General features: G+C 54.6%; 1 protein-coding gene and 1 long non-coding RNA gene across 5 annotated transcripts in view; one reads left to right on the forward strand and one right to left on the reverse strand.

Moving 5' to 3' along the window:
- Positions 1 to 4,005: 4,005 nt before the first annotated feature.
- On the reverse strand, positions 4,006 to 6,946 carry POU3F1 (POU class 3 homeobox 1). Its single transcript, XM_019726580.3, has one exon. The coding sequence runs from the start codon at positions 6,869 to 6,871 to the stop codon at positions 5,519 to 5,521; it is 1,353 nt and encodes a 450-aa protein (XP_019582139.3). The 5' UTR covers positions 6,872 to 6,946; the 3' UTR covers positions 4,006 to 5,518.
- Positions 6,947 to 7,104: 158 nt separating this feature from the next.
- LOC109444866 (uncharacterized) overlaps positions 7,105 to 17,781 on the forward strand; it is a 49,671-nt gene continuing 38,994 nt past the window's right edge. For 2 of the 4 annotated variants that reach the window (XR_016018612.1, XR_012497150.2), the window contains exon 1: positions 7,110 to 7,747. This is a non-coding gene — a long non-coding RNA (uncharacterized LOC109444866). Of the gene's footprint in view, positions 7,748 to 17,781 lie in introns of all 4 variants that reach the window. The other 2 variants (XR_016018613.1, XR_016018614.1) reach the window with 2 other exon arrangements.

Consider the following 17,781-nt stretch of genomic DNA (forward strand, 5'->3'; position numbering starts at 1 on the left):
GGACATGTGTGTGGCTGAGGTTTTACTGAACAAGAGGAATGATGGCAGGAATGGATAGATCTAATTGCTGCGTGTTTGTATATATACATGCATATGTACGTGTGGGGGTGTGTTTAAAAAATAAGATCACACATACATACAAACACACCGCCTAACTTTAATTATCTGAAGGGAGCAGGAGAGAGCAGGGAGGAGCTGGGAGGAGCTGGGAGGAGCTGGGAACAATGACGGGCAGGGATGTGTTTGGAAAGCGCTTTGTGGGTTAAGTGATTGGAAATTCTGAGCGAAGGGGACCCTGTCCATACTGCAAAGGATGGCTATGTGTGCTTAAATATTACAGGTGCCAGGTACCTGGTGACTCAGGAGAGCTCAGCGCCAAAGGTCACAAAACTGCTACTGACTGGACAGCTAAGCAGTGGTATGGGAGTGACAGTGTGTTAGCATGTGGGTGAGCAAGCTGGCGAGAGTGTGCATTGGGGTTTCAGCTGGCTGAGAGGAGGAGTGATGGGGATGAGTGTGAGTGGGAGAGAGACAGAGGAGGCAGCTGTGATGGCAAATTTCTGAGTGTCTGTGGGTATGGGTGGGATGGTACCGTGTTTCCCTTATATTATAGGGAATAAGACCGGGTCTTATATGAATTTTTGCTCCAAAAGACGCATTAGAGCTGATGGTCCAGCAACGTCTTATTTTCTTATTTTTGGGGAAACACGGTAGTTGGAGAAGGGTCTCAGGCAAGCCGTAAAGCGGAATTGCTTCCTTGGAGGTGATAGTTTCCTCTGCTCTACCTGTTGCCCCCACAGAGTAGGTAACTTGAAGCTGATTTTCTGGAGGGATCCTTAGCTGGGAGATGGCTCTGGTGACTGCTGCCATGTCCCAGCTCAGGGACCAATAGAGGGCAGTCCTCCCACGCGGAGGCCTCCCAGGCAGCAAGGAGAGCCCTGATCGGCTGGCCAAACTCTAACTCCAGGGCCTTCAAATATGCTAGGCAGGGACAAGATTGACGGCTCTGGCTTCAGTCACTAAGCGGGAGGCCCAGTGAATCCTCTTCGCTAAGCTCAGGGGAGCAGCTGGACCTTCCCCTGCTCAGGTGGGTCTCCTTTCGGGAGCTCAAGCCCTGCTGAGGAAAGCCTGGGCCTGGGAGGCTCACTGGGGGCTTGACGCTCCCATATGCAGGCCAGAGCCTCTCCAGTGGAGACCAGATTCCAAACAGCTCTAAGTGGGTAGCTGTGGTTGGTCAGCTAATCCTGTGTTCACTCAGTCGAGTCCTGGGGTCAAGGAACAATTGCACCGAACCTAAGCCAGGTTAACATATAAACGAGTGCAACTTCCTGGTGCAGGAGGTACAGTGCAGGACGCCTTCTGGGGTTGCCTTGATGACCACAGGTGACTACAATGGCCACCTTCCTTCTTCCTGTTGTTGGCCAACCCCCGCCCTGCAAATCTTTTCCCAGTTCAAACATTAGCACTATAGCATAAACTTTCTTTTCCCCTTCTACCTCTGAAAGCAAGCACAGTGGCACACACACAAATTCATACACTATCACACAGAGGTTCACATGGGGAGAGTGAAGCTCTAACAGGATCTGTGGCCACATGATCATAGAAAATAATTTTGTTCAAATAAGGAAGATGGGATCAGAAAATTCCAGATCTGCTAGGGAAAGCTTGGGCGTCTTGGAGGTTGATGTTAGGAACTTCTGCCTCTCTTGAACGAAAGGAAGTCTGAGGATCTCAGAAATGAGCAGGTAGATCCACACACACCTGGATGGAGAAACGGCTCGGTCAAGCTCAGGGCTGACTGTGGCTTTCCTAAACTCTATTCTATCCAGCCAGTAAGACTCCAGGGTAAAATATTTCTCTCCCTATGGCTTCTCTTCATATGGTCAAATGTTCCGTGGTTCCTAGCCTCATTCCAGGCTGGAGACTGGGGGAAGGGGCCCCGGGGGGCCTTCTGTGACCGGAGGTTGGTCACTGGATAGCTGTCCCAGGCTGGTGTCTCATTAAGCAAAATCCTTACAAAGTGGAAGATTTTCTTCTGTCCCTTTTCCATTTTTTCCCCCTTTCATCTTTTTGTTCTACTCCTCAGCTGCTGCTGGTGCTTGGGAGGCCACATTGTTTAGCTGTTTTTGAGTTGACGTGCTTAAATAATAAATCCACCCTCCTGTACAGGATTAAGCAGACAATTAGGAAATCAATCAATCAATCAATCAACCAATCAATCAATCAATTGGTGTCAGCGGCAGGCAGAGGCCAGTGAAAAGGACCCGTCTTCCCAGTCGCCCTTTCCAAACCTGCTGAAGCTCAGGGTGGCACAGGCCGCAGGAAGCTCTGAACTTCATTTTCCATTTCAGGGCCCTGAGGCTGGGACAAATCCAGGAAAGGAGAAATAAGGAAGGAGTGCGGCACTGCCTCGAAGTTCCATAGTTATTGGAGCAGGGAATGAGAGGATGAGGTAGGGTGGCCCGTGGCTCTGGGCCACGCTGTCACCTGCTGGCCTGTAAATTCCTGGCCTCCTCTTTAAGAAGCATGGGGAGGCTCACTGGTCTGCCAGTACGGGTACTGGCTGAGACATGGGTGCCAATTACAGGGCTAATTGCTCACGAGTCTGGACTGAAGGAGGGAAGAAAAAAAAACAGTGAGAGGCTGAGCATTTGAAAACCCGGGTGGCCTTTATACTTGCAGAGCCAATTCCCCCAAGATTGAGGGGCAGAGCCCAGAGTCACCGTAACTTTCAGCATGGCACAATCATCCTGAGGCCCCGATCTGGCCAGGGACCCCCAACTTGGGGGCCCGGGAACACCTCTCTGGGCGCCCTAGATGCCACGGGCTGTTGGGCAGTTTCCCTGGAGGGAGTGGGCTACATGTACACCCTCGTTGTAGACACTTTCTCCCCAATCAAGCGATTGTGTCTTCAAGCTTTGTCTCCACGAAGAGGAAGAGAAACTGCATGTGGTTTTTCCTGAGAAGGGAAAAGAACACATCTACGGAAGAGATAGGGAGAGCTGTCTTATTAGTGTTTTTAAGAAGAGTTGTTTTAAAGGAAAAGAGATCTTGGCTGGGACACAAGTCGTCTTGGGCTTCAGCCCGGGAACCCAGCCCTGCCTCGGCCATCCTGACTCTGGTGAGGGGTTAAGTTGTTGCCGAAGTCTTCAGAGGGAGATGTCTGAGGATGTCTACTCCCCCCATCCAGGTCATGACTGCACAGCCATGGGACCTTCCCAAAGGTATGTGCATCACTCCCTGGGTGGGTGGGGGTCCTTGGGTATCCATCCCTAGAGAGGAGATGGCAAGGCTTTTGGTGGGACAGTTGTTTGTACCCCCACTCTTCCACATGAGAAGGTGAAGCAGGTGGTTTGTTTGCTGAGAAGTAGGGCAGGCTTTGCCCAAGCAAACAGGAAGGGCTCTCTCCCCAGGCCCACTGCAGTCCCGCAGGACCACTGCAGGAACTTCCAGTGGATCCAGGTAGGTTTGGGCACCACTTGCCTGTGGGTGGAGAGCCAGTCTGGGCGGGCTGGTGGGGCCTGACCCAGCTTCCAGCTGCCCCAGCACCGGGAATGGTGAAACTGGCACAGATTCCACACGTGGAATGCAAAGTGAAACCAAAGTTAGGGGTTGGGGTGTTGGGTGGGGGATACATAGATGTTAGGCTGGTGGTGGTGGTCCAGGTCGAGGCTGAGAAGAGCAGTCAAGCATGCCTGAGGAATGGCTGACCCAAATTCAGGGTGGTGTTTGTGGTTCACTGTCCTTCCCCTGGTCTGGTCTCAGGACAGTCTGTGTAAGGGACGGGACAAGAGGCGGCTTCATCTTCCCTAAACTCACTCACCAGAGGCAGGGGCCCCACCGTTGCCCAAGTAACAAGCGATCCTGATATTGGCCTGGCAGGTCTGTGTGGTCACCTTTCTCCAAAATAGTGAAGCCACGACTTTAGGGGAGGTGAGCCAGGGTATCCCATGACTTTATCCACAAACCAACCCAGCCCTGGTAGTAAAGAGGACAGGACACAGCCCTGGGGTACATGTTTATGTGAGTAATAAAATATTTACTATAACATAAATATAAAGGGAACTTCCCAGTCTACATTATTTTTTTTGCAATAAAGATACAAAGAGAATGCACCAAAACATTGTTCCAAAAAATAATAAAAATAACAAAATTTAAATTCAAACTGTAACAAATAGAACAAGAAATGGAGAAGGGGGAAGCTCCAAACACATCCAGAAAATAAATAGAGATGGGTCAGAAATCTGGAAATCATATTAAAATATCTTTTTCGGATTAGTCAGTATACAAAATCCTTTAGGATGGGGAAGGAGGGCAACCCGGAAAACCAAAAATAAAAACCAAGCACAAAATGTTTCTTCTCCCGCCAGTGTGTACATATCTCACATATTTACATGGTTCCCACCTCACCCCAAACTTGGGGAATTTCTCTCTCAGCCTCCCCCAGCATCCCGCATCCCAGGGGGCTGCAAAGGGAGTAGACGGGAGCTTCAGGGACTCAGGCAGAAGGCTCTCAGGGAACGACTTATTTCTACAGCTGGTTAAAAAATACCTCCAACTTTTCCAAGTTTCGTTTGTTTGTGGCCAGGAGGGCAGGGCTCCGTGGGGAGCCAGGGCCCTGCTGTGCGGTGGTCAGTCTGCAGCGAGGCAGAAGGCCCTTCCCATCCGAATGTGGTGGGAGCGCAGACCCCTCCAGCGTGGCCGGGAACCGAGCTGGGACTCGGATAAAACGAAACGAAAATGAACACTCGAATTTTTTTTGTTAGTTTTTGTTTTTTAGTTTTGCTCTTTTGGGGTAGGGTAGGAGAAAGTAAGGGGAAAAAATAAATTAGGCTAGATTAAAGCTTTGGCTATTTCCTGCTTTTATACACAGACGCGGCTCTCGCGGCCTCCCCTCCGGGGCCCCGATAAATACAGTATACAGCGATTTAAATTAAGGGCGCGGGCGGAGTTAGAAGGACCCCAGGAGCCGAGAGGCTCCATGAATAAATAAAAACCGTAAAAAAACCAAGCCCGGAGGAGGGTAAGGGGGATGGGGCGCATCCTTATGGGAGAGAAGAGGCGCGGAGAGAATAGTGACAGTCCCCCACCCTCGATCCGCAGGCTCCGGCATCCGCTCCGGGGAGACGGACAGGGAACTCTCCTCTCTTCGTCCTCTCTCCCGAGGAATACCTAACCCCGTACCGCGTTACCTGTCGCTGTGGGGAGGCCGCTGCCGGGATCCGGCCCCGAACAGCCCGGGGGGCAGGGGCGGGAGTCGTCGAGGGGATGGGGGCAGGGAGTAGGCGGCAGGCAGGATGCCCGGGGTGAGTTGGCGCGGTCTGGATCTTCCCTTCACTCCTCCGGGACTCGGGCGACGCAGCCTAGTCGTCTTCGCCGCTCGCCGGAGATGGTCGTCCGGGTGTTTGGTTTTGTTCGAAAGTTTCTGGGCTTTTTGTAAAATCCAAAGCAACCGAACAAAAAGAGTACAGGCCGCGCGGCGCCTCGCCGCGCGCTGGCGGGGGCCCGGCCCGCGGGGTCACTGCACGGAACCCGGCAGTGTGTGATGGTGGTGGTGGTGTAGCGCAGCCGGCGGTGGCGGCGGGGGCGCCGAGGGCGGCGACGCACCGCCCCCGCCCGGCCCCAGCTCGCCAGGTGCATAAACGTCGTCCATGGGCGGGTGGCCGGCGCCGGCTGCGGGGGTCATGCGCTTCTCCTTTTGCCGCCGGTTGCAGAACCAGACGCGCACCACCTCCTTCTCCAGCTGCAGGCTGTCGGCCAGGCCGGTGATCTCGTGTGCCGAGGGCTTGGGGCACTTGAGAAAGTGGCTCTCGAGCGCGCCTTTGACCCCCACCTCGATGGACGTGCGCTTCTTGCGCTTGCGGCCCTGCGCCGCGATCTTGTCCAGGTTGGTGGGGCTGCCGCTGGACGAGTCGGTCTCCTCCAGCCACTTGTTGAGCAGCGGCTTGAGCTTGCACATGTTCTTGAAGCTGAGTTGCAGGGCCTCGAAGCGGCAGATGGTGGTCTGAGAGAACACGTTACCATACAGCGTGCCCAGCGCCAGCCCCACGTCGGCCTGCGTGAAGCCGAGCTTGATGCGCCGCTGCTTGAACTGCTTGGCGAACTGCTCCAGGTCGTCCGAGCTGGGCGCGTCCTCGTCCGAGTGCTCGCCCACCGACGAGCCACCGCCGCCTGCGCCCGGGTGCAGGTGCGCCGCCGCCGCGTGCAGGCCGCCGGCGTGTGCATGTCCGTGTGCGTGTCCGTGGGCGCCCAGGTGCGGTGGAGGCGACGGCTCCAGCTGAGCCTCGTGGCCGTCCTCATGCAGCGCGTGGTGCAGGCCCGGCCCCGCGCCGCCGCCGCCCGCCGCCAGCATCCCAGCCAGGCCGCCGCCGCCGCCCCCCGGGTAGGCCGCCTGCGCGTACAGCCCGAGCGGCTGGGGCTGGTGACCCCCGCCGGCCCCCGGCGACGGCGACATGGCGGGGCCCAAGTGGTGCGCCGTGCCGCCCTGGGCCCATGCCGCGCCCGCGTGGGCCGCCCCCTGGTGCACCAGGCGCGCGTGGAAACCGCCGCCGCCGCCGTCGTCGGCTCGACCGTTGCCGCCGCCGCCCGCCTTGCCGTGTTCCAGGTGCGGGCCGCCAGCCCAGTCGCTGCTGCCTCCTCCTCCTGTGGGTAGCCACTGGGGGTGCGCTAGGCCCACGGGGTGGCCCGCGCCCGCGCCCAGCCACTCGTGGTGCATCAGCTTCTGCACTTCGCGGTACGCGGCCCCCGCGTGTAGCCGCTCAGCGGCGGCCGCCGCCGCCGCTGCCGCCGCGGCGTCCGGGTGCATAAGCGGTCCGGTGCCCCCGGCTCCGCCTCCGGGGCCCCGCGGCAGGTACTGCGCGGTGGTGGCCATGCCGCCCCGCGCCCTGCGCCGCGCCGCCGCCGCCGCTCCGCTCCGTCTGCGGGCCCTGCCGCGGCGTTCCGCCGGCTTAAAGCCCCGACCCGCTCAGCGCTCCGGAGCCCCACCCCACCCGCCGCCCATTGGCTGCCCGCGGAGCCGCCTCCCGCCCCCCGGCCCCGGCCCTCCGCCCCCCGCGCCCGCCTGCCGCTCGGCCCGGCCGCCCAGAGCTCGCCATTGGGCCTCGCTCCCGGGGTCCCGCGCGCCGACCGTGCTGATTGGTCGCTGGGGCTTCATTCACGGCCCCCCACCGTCCGCGTACACACTCACGCCCCGGGGGCGCGGCCGCCACGTGGGGAGTGGCGCGGGGGTGGCACCGGGACCGCACCCCCTCTCGTCCTGGCTGCGTGGGCCCTGCTTTCCCCCTGCGCTGGAGGCTTGGAACTCGGCGGGTCCCACTCTCCACGCGAGCCGAATTCCAGCCCGTCTCTGGCCAGGCGGCCAGAAGCGGCGGGGGATTGCGGGCTCCGGGAGGCGCTCGGGCTTCGATAAGCAGCTCAGCCCCGCGCTCCTCCCTCCGTAGTGCAGCTGCGGGCGGGCCGGGATTCCCGCGGGTCTCGTGGCTGCGAGTGGGAGGTGGCGCGGGTCCCCGACTCGGTTCCGGTGCGGCTGCTCACCTTGCCCGCCTCGTCTCCGCGGCTTTCCAGCCGGCACAGAGCTGTCCTCTGCGCATCTCCCCCCGGCGTTTCCTTTCCCTTCTTCTCGCTCTAGACCCGGCGTCGCAACTCTGTCAACCTCCGCGGCCCTTAGAGCGCGTCCAGCGCCGGCGGAGTCGGACCGGCCCCTGCTTGAGGCCTCGCGCGGGCTCCCCTTCGGGGCACCGTGGCCCAGGTGAGTACCGCGCGAGCGGCTCGGGGCGGAACGGCCGGCGGCAGCGATGTACTCGGGCGGCGCTCCACGGTTTCGGGGTTTCGTAGTGAGAGGACCTCAACTGTAGCTCCGGAGAAAACGCCGCGGACAGGGGTGGTGGACACATTTGGCTCAACAGTATGTGTCCCACACTGCCGCCGCTTTCTCGCTCCTTTTCCTCCCAGCCTGATGGGGTCATGGCGGGGTCACGGCCCGGGAAACTTGCTGTAGGTGAGGAGTGGCGTGGACTTGAGGAAGGGCGTCTGGCACTTCAGAAATTCATGATGCAGTCCGGGAGCTGTCCAGCCTTGTATGGAGCCCTGAACTGGATTTACCTCGAGTTGCCTGGGGCTGCTGAAAAGGGAATTGAGATAGAGGGGGCCTTATTTGGAAAGGTGAGGCATAGAATTCGGGTACCTCCTCACTCCCCCTCACCCCCACCCCCTTTAAGTACTCTGAAGAATCCTGAGTGGACTCGGACCTCAGCAGCAGCTGGTCTGTGCCTCTAAGCCCCACACTGGGCTCGAGGCTGAGTGGAGTGAGCTGTGGCCTCCACCTCTTCCCCACACTGAGATTTGGCTCACACAGTCTTCCAACTGCTAGCCTACCTCTTTTCTCTCCCTCATCTTGTCTACATGGATTCAGAGGTTCCAGGGCTCTGGGGTCCCAAATCACAGGACTGAACTGGGGCCCCAGTTAGGGCCCAACTGGGCAAGTCAGGACTGTGGGATAAAGCCTCAGAGTGTGAAGAAGAGCGATGAGGGCTCTGGTGGCAGCTGCTGTGGAGATGAACCCAGGGGTGGCTGGGACAGAGTCAACAGTGACAAGGGTCATTCTGGGCACAGACTGTGCTCACCCAGGCCCTGAACGCCCTAGGACCAGCTGGTGGCTGGTCTCCAAGGGATGGAATGGGACAGGGCAAGGTTCTTGTCTGGCCAGTGGCCACTGTCCTGAGCAGGCTCCTTAGGTACCACCCTGGCTGCAAGGGCTGTGATGGAGCCTTGTGTCTGAATCCAGCTAGGGATGCTGGGCTTTCCTGGACTCTGGCCCAGAAAGTGGTCACCTTGAGTCACCTTTTCTTCATAAGGTCATTGCAGTGGACCTTCTGGTTCACTTGCCTTCCTGTCGCCTCTCCTAGGCCCAGGAGGTAAGACCAAGGTTGGAAATCCTCTAGTGAAGCCTTGTCTCATGCCAGCCCTGCATATCACTGAAGCTTGGCTTCCAATCCAGACCTGCCACTATCGTTCTGGGCAAGAAGAACTCTGGTCCAGTCTTTCTAGCTCTTGGTTTTCCTACCTGCAAATTGGGAATAACAGTACCATAAGCGGCCCACTTGTCTCACTAAAGTTAAGTCAGAGGGTGGTACTAGACAATGGGGGTGAAAGCTCCAGAAAGGGCTTTTACTCTGCTTGTTTCTATTGTTAGTGCCCAGTGAATGGGCAAGTTACTCCCCCACTGTAACAAAATCTCAGTTTCCTCATCTGTAGAATAGGGTTGTGGAGGTTTGGACCAGTTAATGTCTCAGGCCCTTCTAGCTCTGATGGTCTGTGATTCTATGAATCTGTCTCAGTTTCTGTTGGAGGAAAAGCAATGTCTGGACAGTGGACAGGTGTTGTGATGTCCAGTCTTTGTGGTTGTCACTGAGACTTGAAGAACGATGGCACAATACTTTATCAAGCGCTTTTCATTCACCATTGTACCTGCATCTCTCAGCCCTGTGAGAGAACACTGAGACTGTTATTGCCGGTGCATAGCTGAAGGAACCGAGGCTCATCTGAGGGCATAGAACCCGGGAAAGTCCCCCTCCTCATCATTCTCCCCATTGCTCTGGGATGGGGAAGGTTGCCAGTCAGTGGCTTTGGCTATCACAGCAGAGGGAGCCCTATGTCTGGTAGCTCTCAGGGGGAAGCCAGGGCCAGCTGGTGCTCTTAAGCTGGGTTCCCAGGTCTGTGCTGAACTGAGGGGTGCCTGCAGCAAAGACAGACTCATAGGTTACCAGCTTGTCAGTCGGCAAATCTTAGTACCAATCCCATTACTCCCATTCTCAGCCTTGTGACTTTGTGCTAGTTGCTTTGCCTGTCAGACCCTCAGTTTCTTCATCTTAAAACGGGGACAGTAAGACCTGCTTCTCAGGATTGCTCTGAAGCTCCAAGGCTGAAGCAAAACATGTCATTTAGATGCCCTCTTTTTTTTTTTAAATTTATTTTTTAAATTTATTGGGTAGATGCCCTCTTAATGTTAGATGCTGCCCTGGGGTGAGCAGCAGTGTGGATAGGAAAGGATAACGTCCCTTTCTCTGCTTTGGAAATTTTAGACCCTCTACAATGATATGGGTTTGGTCTCGAGTCCAAATTTTCTTGTATTTGAGAGTTTGTTTCCAGAGGAAGTATCTACATCCTCTTGGCTCTTGCTTCCAGAGGTTCTGTGTGGGACACTGGGGACTATGACATGGTCATTGGCAGAGACACCTGCTGTAGGACAAGCCCTCTCTCCTGGAGCCCTGCCCTCACAGACCCTGGGGAGAACTTGGAATACGACAGTTGGACACTCAGCTGACCCACTCAGACACAGACTGGTTTCGGCATGTGAAAAGATGTGCATACACACACACCCACACCCACATGCATTTTAGCTCAGGGACAAGCATACAGATTCACAGTAGGGACATATGGACTCATACCATTAGGTCGGATATTCACACTCATCCAAACCACACAATGATAAATACAGGCATGTGTGTAAACCGGAACACGCATACACAGAACCTACACAGAGGCTCAAGTAGGCATTCCTTCAGACACAGAAATACATAAGACCTGCAGGCCCTTGGGGTCACAAGCATGGAGGCTGTCACCTGGCTTGCCGATTCACATGAATAGGCACACACTTGTGTTCACACACAGGAGCCTACAGCCCAGCCGCATACACTCCCCATTGCACAGATACAAAGAGGCCTACCCCACACATCACACAGACACACACATGCATACTCGTACCATGTAGGAACTAACACATTTACACAGCGGATCAGAAAGCAGAGGAAGGGGTGTGTCCAGGCCAGAGCTTGGTCCATGTGGTTAGGCAGCAGCGTTAGTCCCAAGGAGGCAGGAAAGTCCCTTCTTTTCATTTATATATATTTTTTCACTCCTCTTGTCTGTGGAAGGCAGCTCCCAACCAGGCCACCAGCCTCAGAGGTTCCCAGACCTCCCTTCCCATCGGGGCCCCTTTCTAGCCCACCCCCAGGCCAGGAACTGCCTGGGCTTTCCCAGAGTGGCTGGGTCCCAGCCTCCTCCAGGCTCTGGAGTGTGACAGAGAGCTTGCTCATTTGACACAGGTCACTGAGCCTCCAGCAGATGGGGCCCTCACTGTGGGGGGTCCCTGAGCTAGAGGGGCTGCAGGGGGAAGAGCTGCAGGGATGAATGACAACTACACAAGCTCCAGCACCAGGTCCACTTTCTGCAGAGCCCAGAGTCACAGACACAAACCTCTGCCGTCTACATTCACACTCCCTCCTGAGAGGTTCAGACTTGGCCTCTAGAGCACAACCACACTCCGTCAGCACCTCGTGGCCACATACGCACTGTAATATTCTAGACACATACCCTAGGCAGGCGAGCCTGGCATACCGAGCAAGGTTTGGGAGAAGGTAAGGGGGGGTAGCTGGGTCTGGCTGCTTTCCCCCTCTGGACTCTGAACCCCTGCACTGTGTCTTGTCAGTCAGTGGTGACTTGGAGTCCAGGAAGTGCTGAAAGCAGCTGCAGCTGCAGACCCAAGGCCTTTATAGTTTGGGGGCAGATGGGCTCCAGGACACTCCTCTTGGATTCCTTGAAGTCAGGAGTGCTGAGAAGAGCTAAAGAGAGGGGGAGATCAGAGCCCATGGAGAGCTGCTGGAGGAGCTGGTGCCTTAGGATGCCCTCCTGTGTGCCTGGGCTTTGAACCTTTGTCCGAGTCAGACTAGGCTGGGGCAAGGGACAGCACTCATAGCCCACTTCCTTTCCCTTCTGCCAGTCTTTTCCTCACACCCTACGTCCTGCATTTTCAGTGTCAGGAGACCTGGATTCTGTCTTGGCTCAGACTCAGGCCTGCTGGATGACATTGGACCAATCTCAGTCTCCTAATCTCTGTGAAACTCAACCTTCATCTGTAAGCTGGGCAGGATGGTCTCTACTGGTTTCTTGTGAAGATGGGGTGAGATCACTGCCCGGATGGAAACTTGGAAAGTGTGGCTTGGTTTTTCTCCCGGGGCTGCATGGGGTGAGTAAGAGGCTGTGTGAGCGGAATCAGAGCCTCCCACTCCCCCAGCCAGTTCTTGCTCAGCAATGGCAGGAGTGACCACGCCCATCACCCTGTTGTTCTGGGCTGGAATGTGTTTTTGACTATAAGAGTCTGGCAGGGTCCCGGCTGTCCCAGATTCCCTCCTGGGGTGGCACCAGGTCATCTTGTCCAGCAGCTGCCTTGGTGAAATTTGGTGCCAGCTAGACAGATTCACAACGCTGACCACCATCCAGAAAGCTCTCCCACGTGGGGTGTGATCACTGTCCTGAACTCTCAAGCCCTTACCTGTGCTGTGTAAACTCAGCCCCTCCAGGTGTCTGTACCTCTTCTATCCTTCCTGTGTTCCCAAAAGCCTCGCATAGAGGAGTGAGGGCTAGGCGGGTACTGCTGCCTGTGGCGGTGGAGAAAGAAGCAGCCTCACTTGTTTCATCTAAGGTGTCCTATCTCAGTCTTGGTGAAGGGAAGGAAGGATGGAAGGTGAAATTCATCTTTTAGGGATGAAGCTTTCCTTGCATTCCCCCTGCCCCAACCTCCTAGGCCTATGGGTAGAGGTGGGGGTCCTCCCAGTGCATCAGTAGAATATTCAAATGAGGGGTGGCCAATTACTCTTGAAATTTACTTTCATTTTGAGCAGAATGGCAGCCTCTGAGCTGGTGTTAATGCCCACAATCCGGTTATGCAGAACACGCTCTCTGCAAATCGGTAAATCATTAGCGGGATTAATCACTCTGAAAGGCTGGGGCTGGATTTGGGTTTTTTTTTTTCTTCTTTTTAACACTTTTTTTCTGGATGGCTGCAAAATTCACTACCACAGGGTGGGGTGGGAGCAGTGAGTGATTATTTTAGTTCTTGTCACCATCATTAAAAGAGTGAGGTGCCTTCCTGGGCTGGTGTTCACTTTGTGGCCCAATTGAGGGCGGGGGCGGGCAGCTTGGGTGGATTGGAAGGGTGAAAGGGGAGTTCTCATGTTTGTGTGAGGTGCAGTGTTTACAGCAGTGTGCTGGGGACTTGGTGCGTGTGTGTATGTGTGTGAGATGACTACATGTTAGCATGCTTGCATGGCTTCGTGTGTTTGTACTTTCTAGATGCCCATAAGTATTTGTGTGCTTGTGCTTGGTTTGCGTTAATGTGTGTGCACTAGTGTTTGTAACTGTCAGACAGTGCTATCGTCTGAGAGTGGTCTTACAGACCACATCTTACCTTCCTCAGCCTCCAGGTAGCTCTTGAGGGGAAGTAGGTAGAAAAAGAGGGAAGTCCCTACTTGGACCTGCTTTGGGGGTATGTGGCTCAAGGTGAATTTGCATATTCATGAGCCACTGCCTCTCAGTTCCCCTGGGAAGGGACTGAGTCCAGTGGAGGCCCCTTAGGGTGGATGAGGAGGTTAGGCTATCACTGTAACCTCTGTCTCCCCCATCCCGGGTCTAGTGGCTGCCTCTTCCACCCATGGGCCAGGAACAGCAGCACCCCATGGCCCCTGAACCCCAGTTTCTGCATAGCTTCTGATAGGAGCTGTGTGGCCATGAGGGGATGCTCTTTTTCCTTCCAGGTCCGATGTCACTATAAGGGCTTTTGGGAACCAAAAGCTAGGACCACGTTGGTGAATGGGACTGTCTCCCACTTGGTGTCCACAGTGGGCCAGCCTCCTTATTCCTCTTTCTCCAGAGCTTAATGCAGCCCAGCTTTGGAGCAGTAATTACCTTCAAATGACCCAGCAATGACATCCTTAGGGTGTCGGCCAGAGATTTGACCGAGGCGATCACAGGATTCACTACCCCGCCAGCCCCAGAATGTAGGGTTTGAGGTAGGACTTAGTGTGCCTGGTCCTTACATCAACCCACTCCTTCCTCTTATGCCCCCCAACCCCCTCGCCCCCCGCAGAGTCAGGCGGGTAGCCTGGGCATGACTATCCACCACCCCACAGATGGCACAGGTGCCCTGTATTCCTGTTCCTGTGCCTCATTCATTGCCTTCCTCCCCTCTGTGCAGTAGCCTGGAGTCACGGGGAAGGGCAAGGTGATATAGTTCCTTGGCTGTTACAAGTTGGGAGGGGAGAGAGTTGGCTGGGCTCCATGCTGGCTTTCCTCAGCTTTCTTGGAGGTAGCAGGTGGAGGGTGGAAGTGGAAAAGGAGGATTTAGGAATTATATTTTCCCAGGGACCTCTTAGCATCTTTATGTATCTCTGGTGGCAGACATCTGTCTGAGCTAAGGGTAGCATCTGCGTGGGCCTGAGACAACATCTGTTTGAGGCTGGGACACCTGGCTGAGCCCAGTACATTTTCTGGCCCCGGGACAGCTTCTGTCTGGGCTGAGGACATGTGTCTGAACCTGGCACGGCATCTGTCCAGGCCTGGTGCGACATCTTCCTGGCTTGGGGCAATGTTTGTTTGAGCCCTGGACATCTGTCTGACTTGGGGACGTCTGCTGAGCCTGGAACAATACCTATCTGAGCCTGGGGGTGGACTTGTCATTGCAGATAAAATCATTGTTGAGTCTCAACTTTCGTTTGTGGCTCAGAACAGAGCATGTGCCAGACTCACGTCCCTGCTGTCCTTTCTACCAGGGAAGGGCTTTTAGGTAGAGTGCCTCAGTTTACCTCCAGTTGTAGGCCCATTGGCCTGGTTGCTCTGGGCACCTCAAGGGACAGCTAAAGTTTACACTCTAGTGGCTCCAGGAAACCAAAGTTTTGTGTAAAGGAGGCAGACAGGTCATAAAATCCAGTGAGTAGTCTAGGACGATTCTCCCTCTTCCAATCCCTTTGTTGAGTCAAGTCAAAGTGCTACCCCAAGACACAGCTCAGACATGTCCCTTGCCTCCTGAGAAGCCTTCCATTGCTCCCTACTATATACATCTTCAGGTCCAAAGCTCCCAGTGGTCCTGTCCCTGTCTACCCTCGGAATGCAGCAGCACAGAGCTTCTGTTCCCACAAACGTACCAGGCACTCAGGACTCCCTGCCTTTGCATATGCAGTTCCCTGTCCTTGGAATGCCTTTCTCCCCCCATCACATCCTGCAAGTCCTAGTTATGGTCACCTGCTCTGGGAAGTCGTCTTGCTCCTTCTCTGGACTAAGCCACTGTCTCTGACCTGCTTTCACCCTGTGTTGTGCAGATACCTCGGTGTTAGCATTGATGGGCCCGTGTTGTCATTACCCTTTGTATGTCTGTCTCTCCTGCAGGACTGTGAGCTCTTGGGGGCAGCTGGCACTGTCTCATCTCTGTCTCCCAATAACCAGCCCAATTCCTGGTCTATAGTGCTACCAATAAAGAATGTCTGGTGATGGACCACACGGCCCTGCCACTGTGATCTCATTTCTCTCTCTCTTTCTTTTTTTTAATTTTAATTTGGCTTGGGGGAGATACTGGCTTTCAGTCTCCGAAGAAGTGGGCTTCAGAGAAGAGGGTGTATTTTCTTATTTGTACCTGGTAGGTTGACAGAAGCCAAAGGGTGCTGGGCAATGGGCCCACAGCGCCCTGGATAAGGGCCTTTTGAAGTCAGTCCTGCCCAGTGTTCTTTGTCCGTGACCAGGATGGAGATATATGGCATCCAAAGAGTCGATACACTTGCTGCTGACAGGAGGCAGGGAAGAACGGTGAAGGTCAGGGGGTGGCATGTAATCCAGACATAATAGCTTTTCTGTGGGCTGTGGGGATGGGCTTAAATCTAAGAAAGAGAACCTTTACCTGCGTCCAAGCCCAACTCCTTGAGGGCAGGTGGGAGAATCGAAGCCTGTTTTAGCTTGTGTGGAAACGTTCCAGGGTTCCTGGGTTTGCTCATCCTGCCAGAGAGGGAGAGTCACGTAGGTGTTATTAATATAAATGTCGTGTCCAGAGCAAACCGCTCTCCCTGGTCAGGCCCCCCTGGCACCTGGCCAGGTTCGGAGGAGGTAGCTGACAAATGAATGCTCCTGGGACAGACTCTCTGCTTTCGTGGCTTTTATTCCCCAAATAGGAATATCTTTATTGTTTTTGCTAATGATAATAGCAACACAAGCTTATTTGTCAAAATTCTTTGCCTCATAAATATATAAAACAAAGTGGGAGTTCTCCCTGAGTCTTTCTGCCTCACCCTTCGGAACTGTTCCTATTAGCTATATCTTTCCAAAACTTGTTTGCATGGGCACACACTAATAATAATAGCTAAGATTTATTGAGTGCTTATTATGTGCAGGAATTGTACTAAGTGCTTCTACCTGGGTTTACACATCGCATCCTCATCAAAACACTAGGAATTAGGTAAAACTATTATTTCCATTTACAAAGGAGGAAAATGAGGCTCAGAGATCATATTAATATCAATAACCTACATATATTGGGGGCTTACTACCTGCTAGGTACCATTCAAAGCACGTTACAAGCTATCTCCTTTAATGCCTGTAGGAGCTAGTAGGTAAGAGAATGCCTGGCATGTAGTAGGCAATAAATGGTGACCAATACTTCCAACTTGGAAGTTTGAGAATCTCAGATGATGAATCTCGGATCGTTCAGTGGGCCCCAAAATTGGGGGGGGGGGGCTCTTGTCCCCAACCTTCTGAGCTACAGGCAGCCACCCCATGGGTGTCTGGAGATGCTGATTCAGCAGTAAAAGATGTAAATTCCTACCTTGGTTTGCATGTGACTTACACATATGCATTTATGAGTGTCTTTGATTAATGTTGAAGAGCTTTGGTGATTTTTCTGCCAGGCTTCAGGGCCCTGCAGAGGGCATGGCTAGTGTAGACTGGCTGCAGACTCTGAATGTGCATGTGTGGACTATTGGTTTGGGTGCAACTGACAGCTGTGGGTAGGTGGATGGAGGCCAGAAGGCTGAGCAGGGCAGACTGGAGCCTGGGATTCTGGATGGGGGATTTGGGCGGCTGATGTAAGTGGGGGGTGTCTGTCAGAATATGGCAGGGTCCACCTAACAGGCTGGGATGAAATCAGAGCTCCAGGTACTAGGTGGTGACTGGGTCTATAGGTGGCCATGACTTTGGAGAAATCAGGATCCTGGTCAAGCTTTCTAGGTAGGAACTCAGACCCAAGGAACCAGGACAGGGTCTGGGGTCCAGGGTAGGACATGTGGTGGTGGTGAGGGCTTCCAAACAAGGTGAAAGCTCAGAGGCAGGAAGGGGCCCTCCTCCAGAACCTTCCCCTGGTGCTCACCAGGACAGGGATCCCTTGCTTGTGTGCTCCAGGAGAGAGAGTGCTGTCTGCAATCAGGCCTTGGGAAAATCTGCCAATTGCAAGAATATTCTGTGTGCGCTGGCTGTGCCCAGCCCTGTGCCTGGCACCAAGGGGAGACCAGTCCCAGCCTGCAAAGCTTGGCAGGGGAGTCGGTGAGATAAGGAGGGAAGGGCAGGCTCCGACCTTGATTGAAGGCTGTGTGCCTGGCATCAGGCGGCACTTTCATCCATTATCTCCTTTGATCCTCACCACGATCAAAGGCAGTGGCTCTCTTATCTCCTCGTTACAGAGGAGGAAGCAGACTCAGAGAGCTGCAGTGACTTGCCCAAGGTCACACAGCAAGTGAGTGAAATAGCCCAGAATGCAGCTCTGTCTCATTCTAGAACCTGAGCATTTAGCCAGTTTATTCTGCCTTGGCTAGGGGTCAAATAAGGATAATACCTACTTTGCTTAGTTGTGAGGGTTAAATGAGCTCAAGTGTGTAGGGAGCTTAGCACAGTGGCTGGCACACAGTCAGTGTTCAATAAAAGGTTTTTTATTCCTTAAGTGTTGGAGCTGGGATTCTGAAATCCTGGTCCAGTGGA

Source organism: Rhinolophus sinicus, chromosome 14 (genome assembly GCF_057876585.1).
Source record: "Rhinolophus sinicus isolate RSI-liver-muscle chromosome 14, RSI-T2T, whole genome shotgun sequence".
NCBI lineage: Eukaryota > Metazoa > Chordata > Mammalia > Chiroptera > Rhinolophidae > Rhinolophus > Rhinolophus sinicus.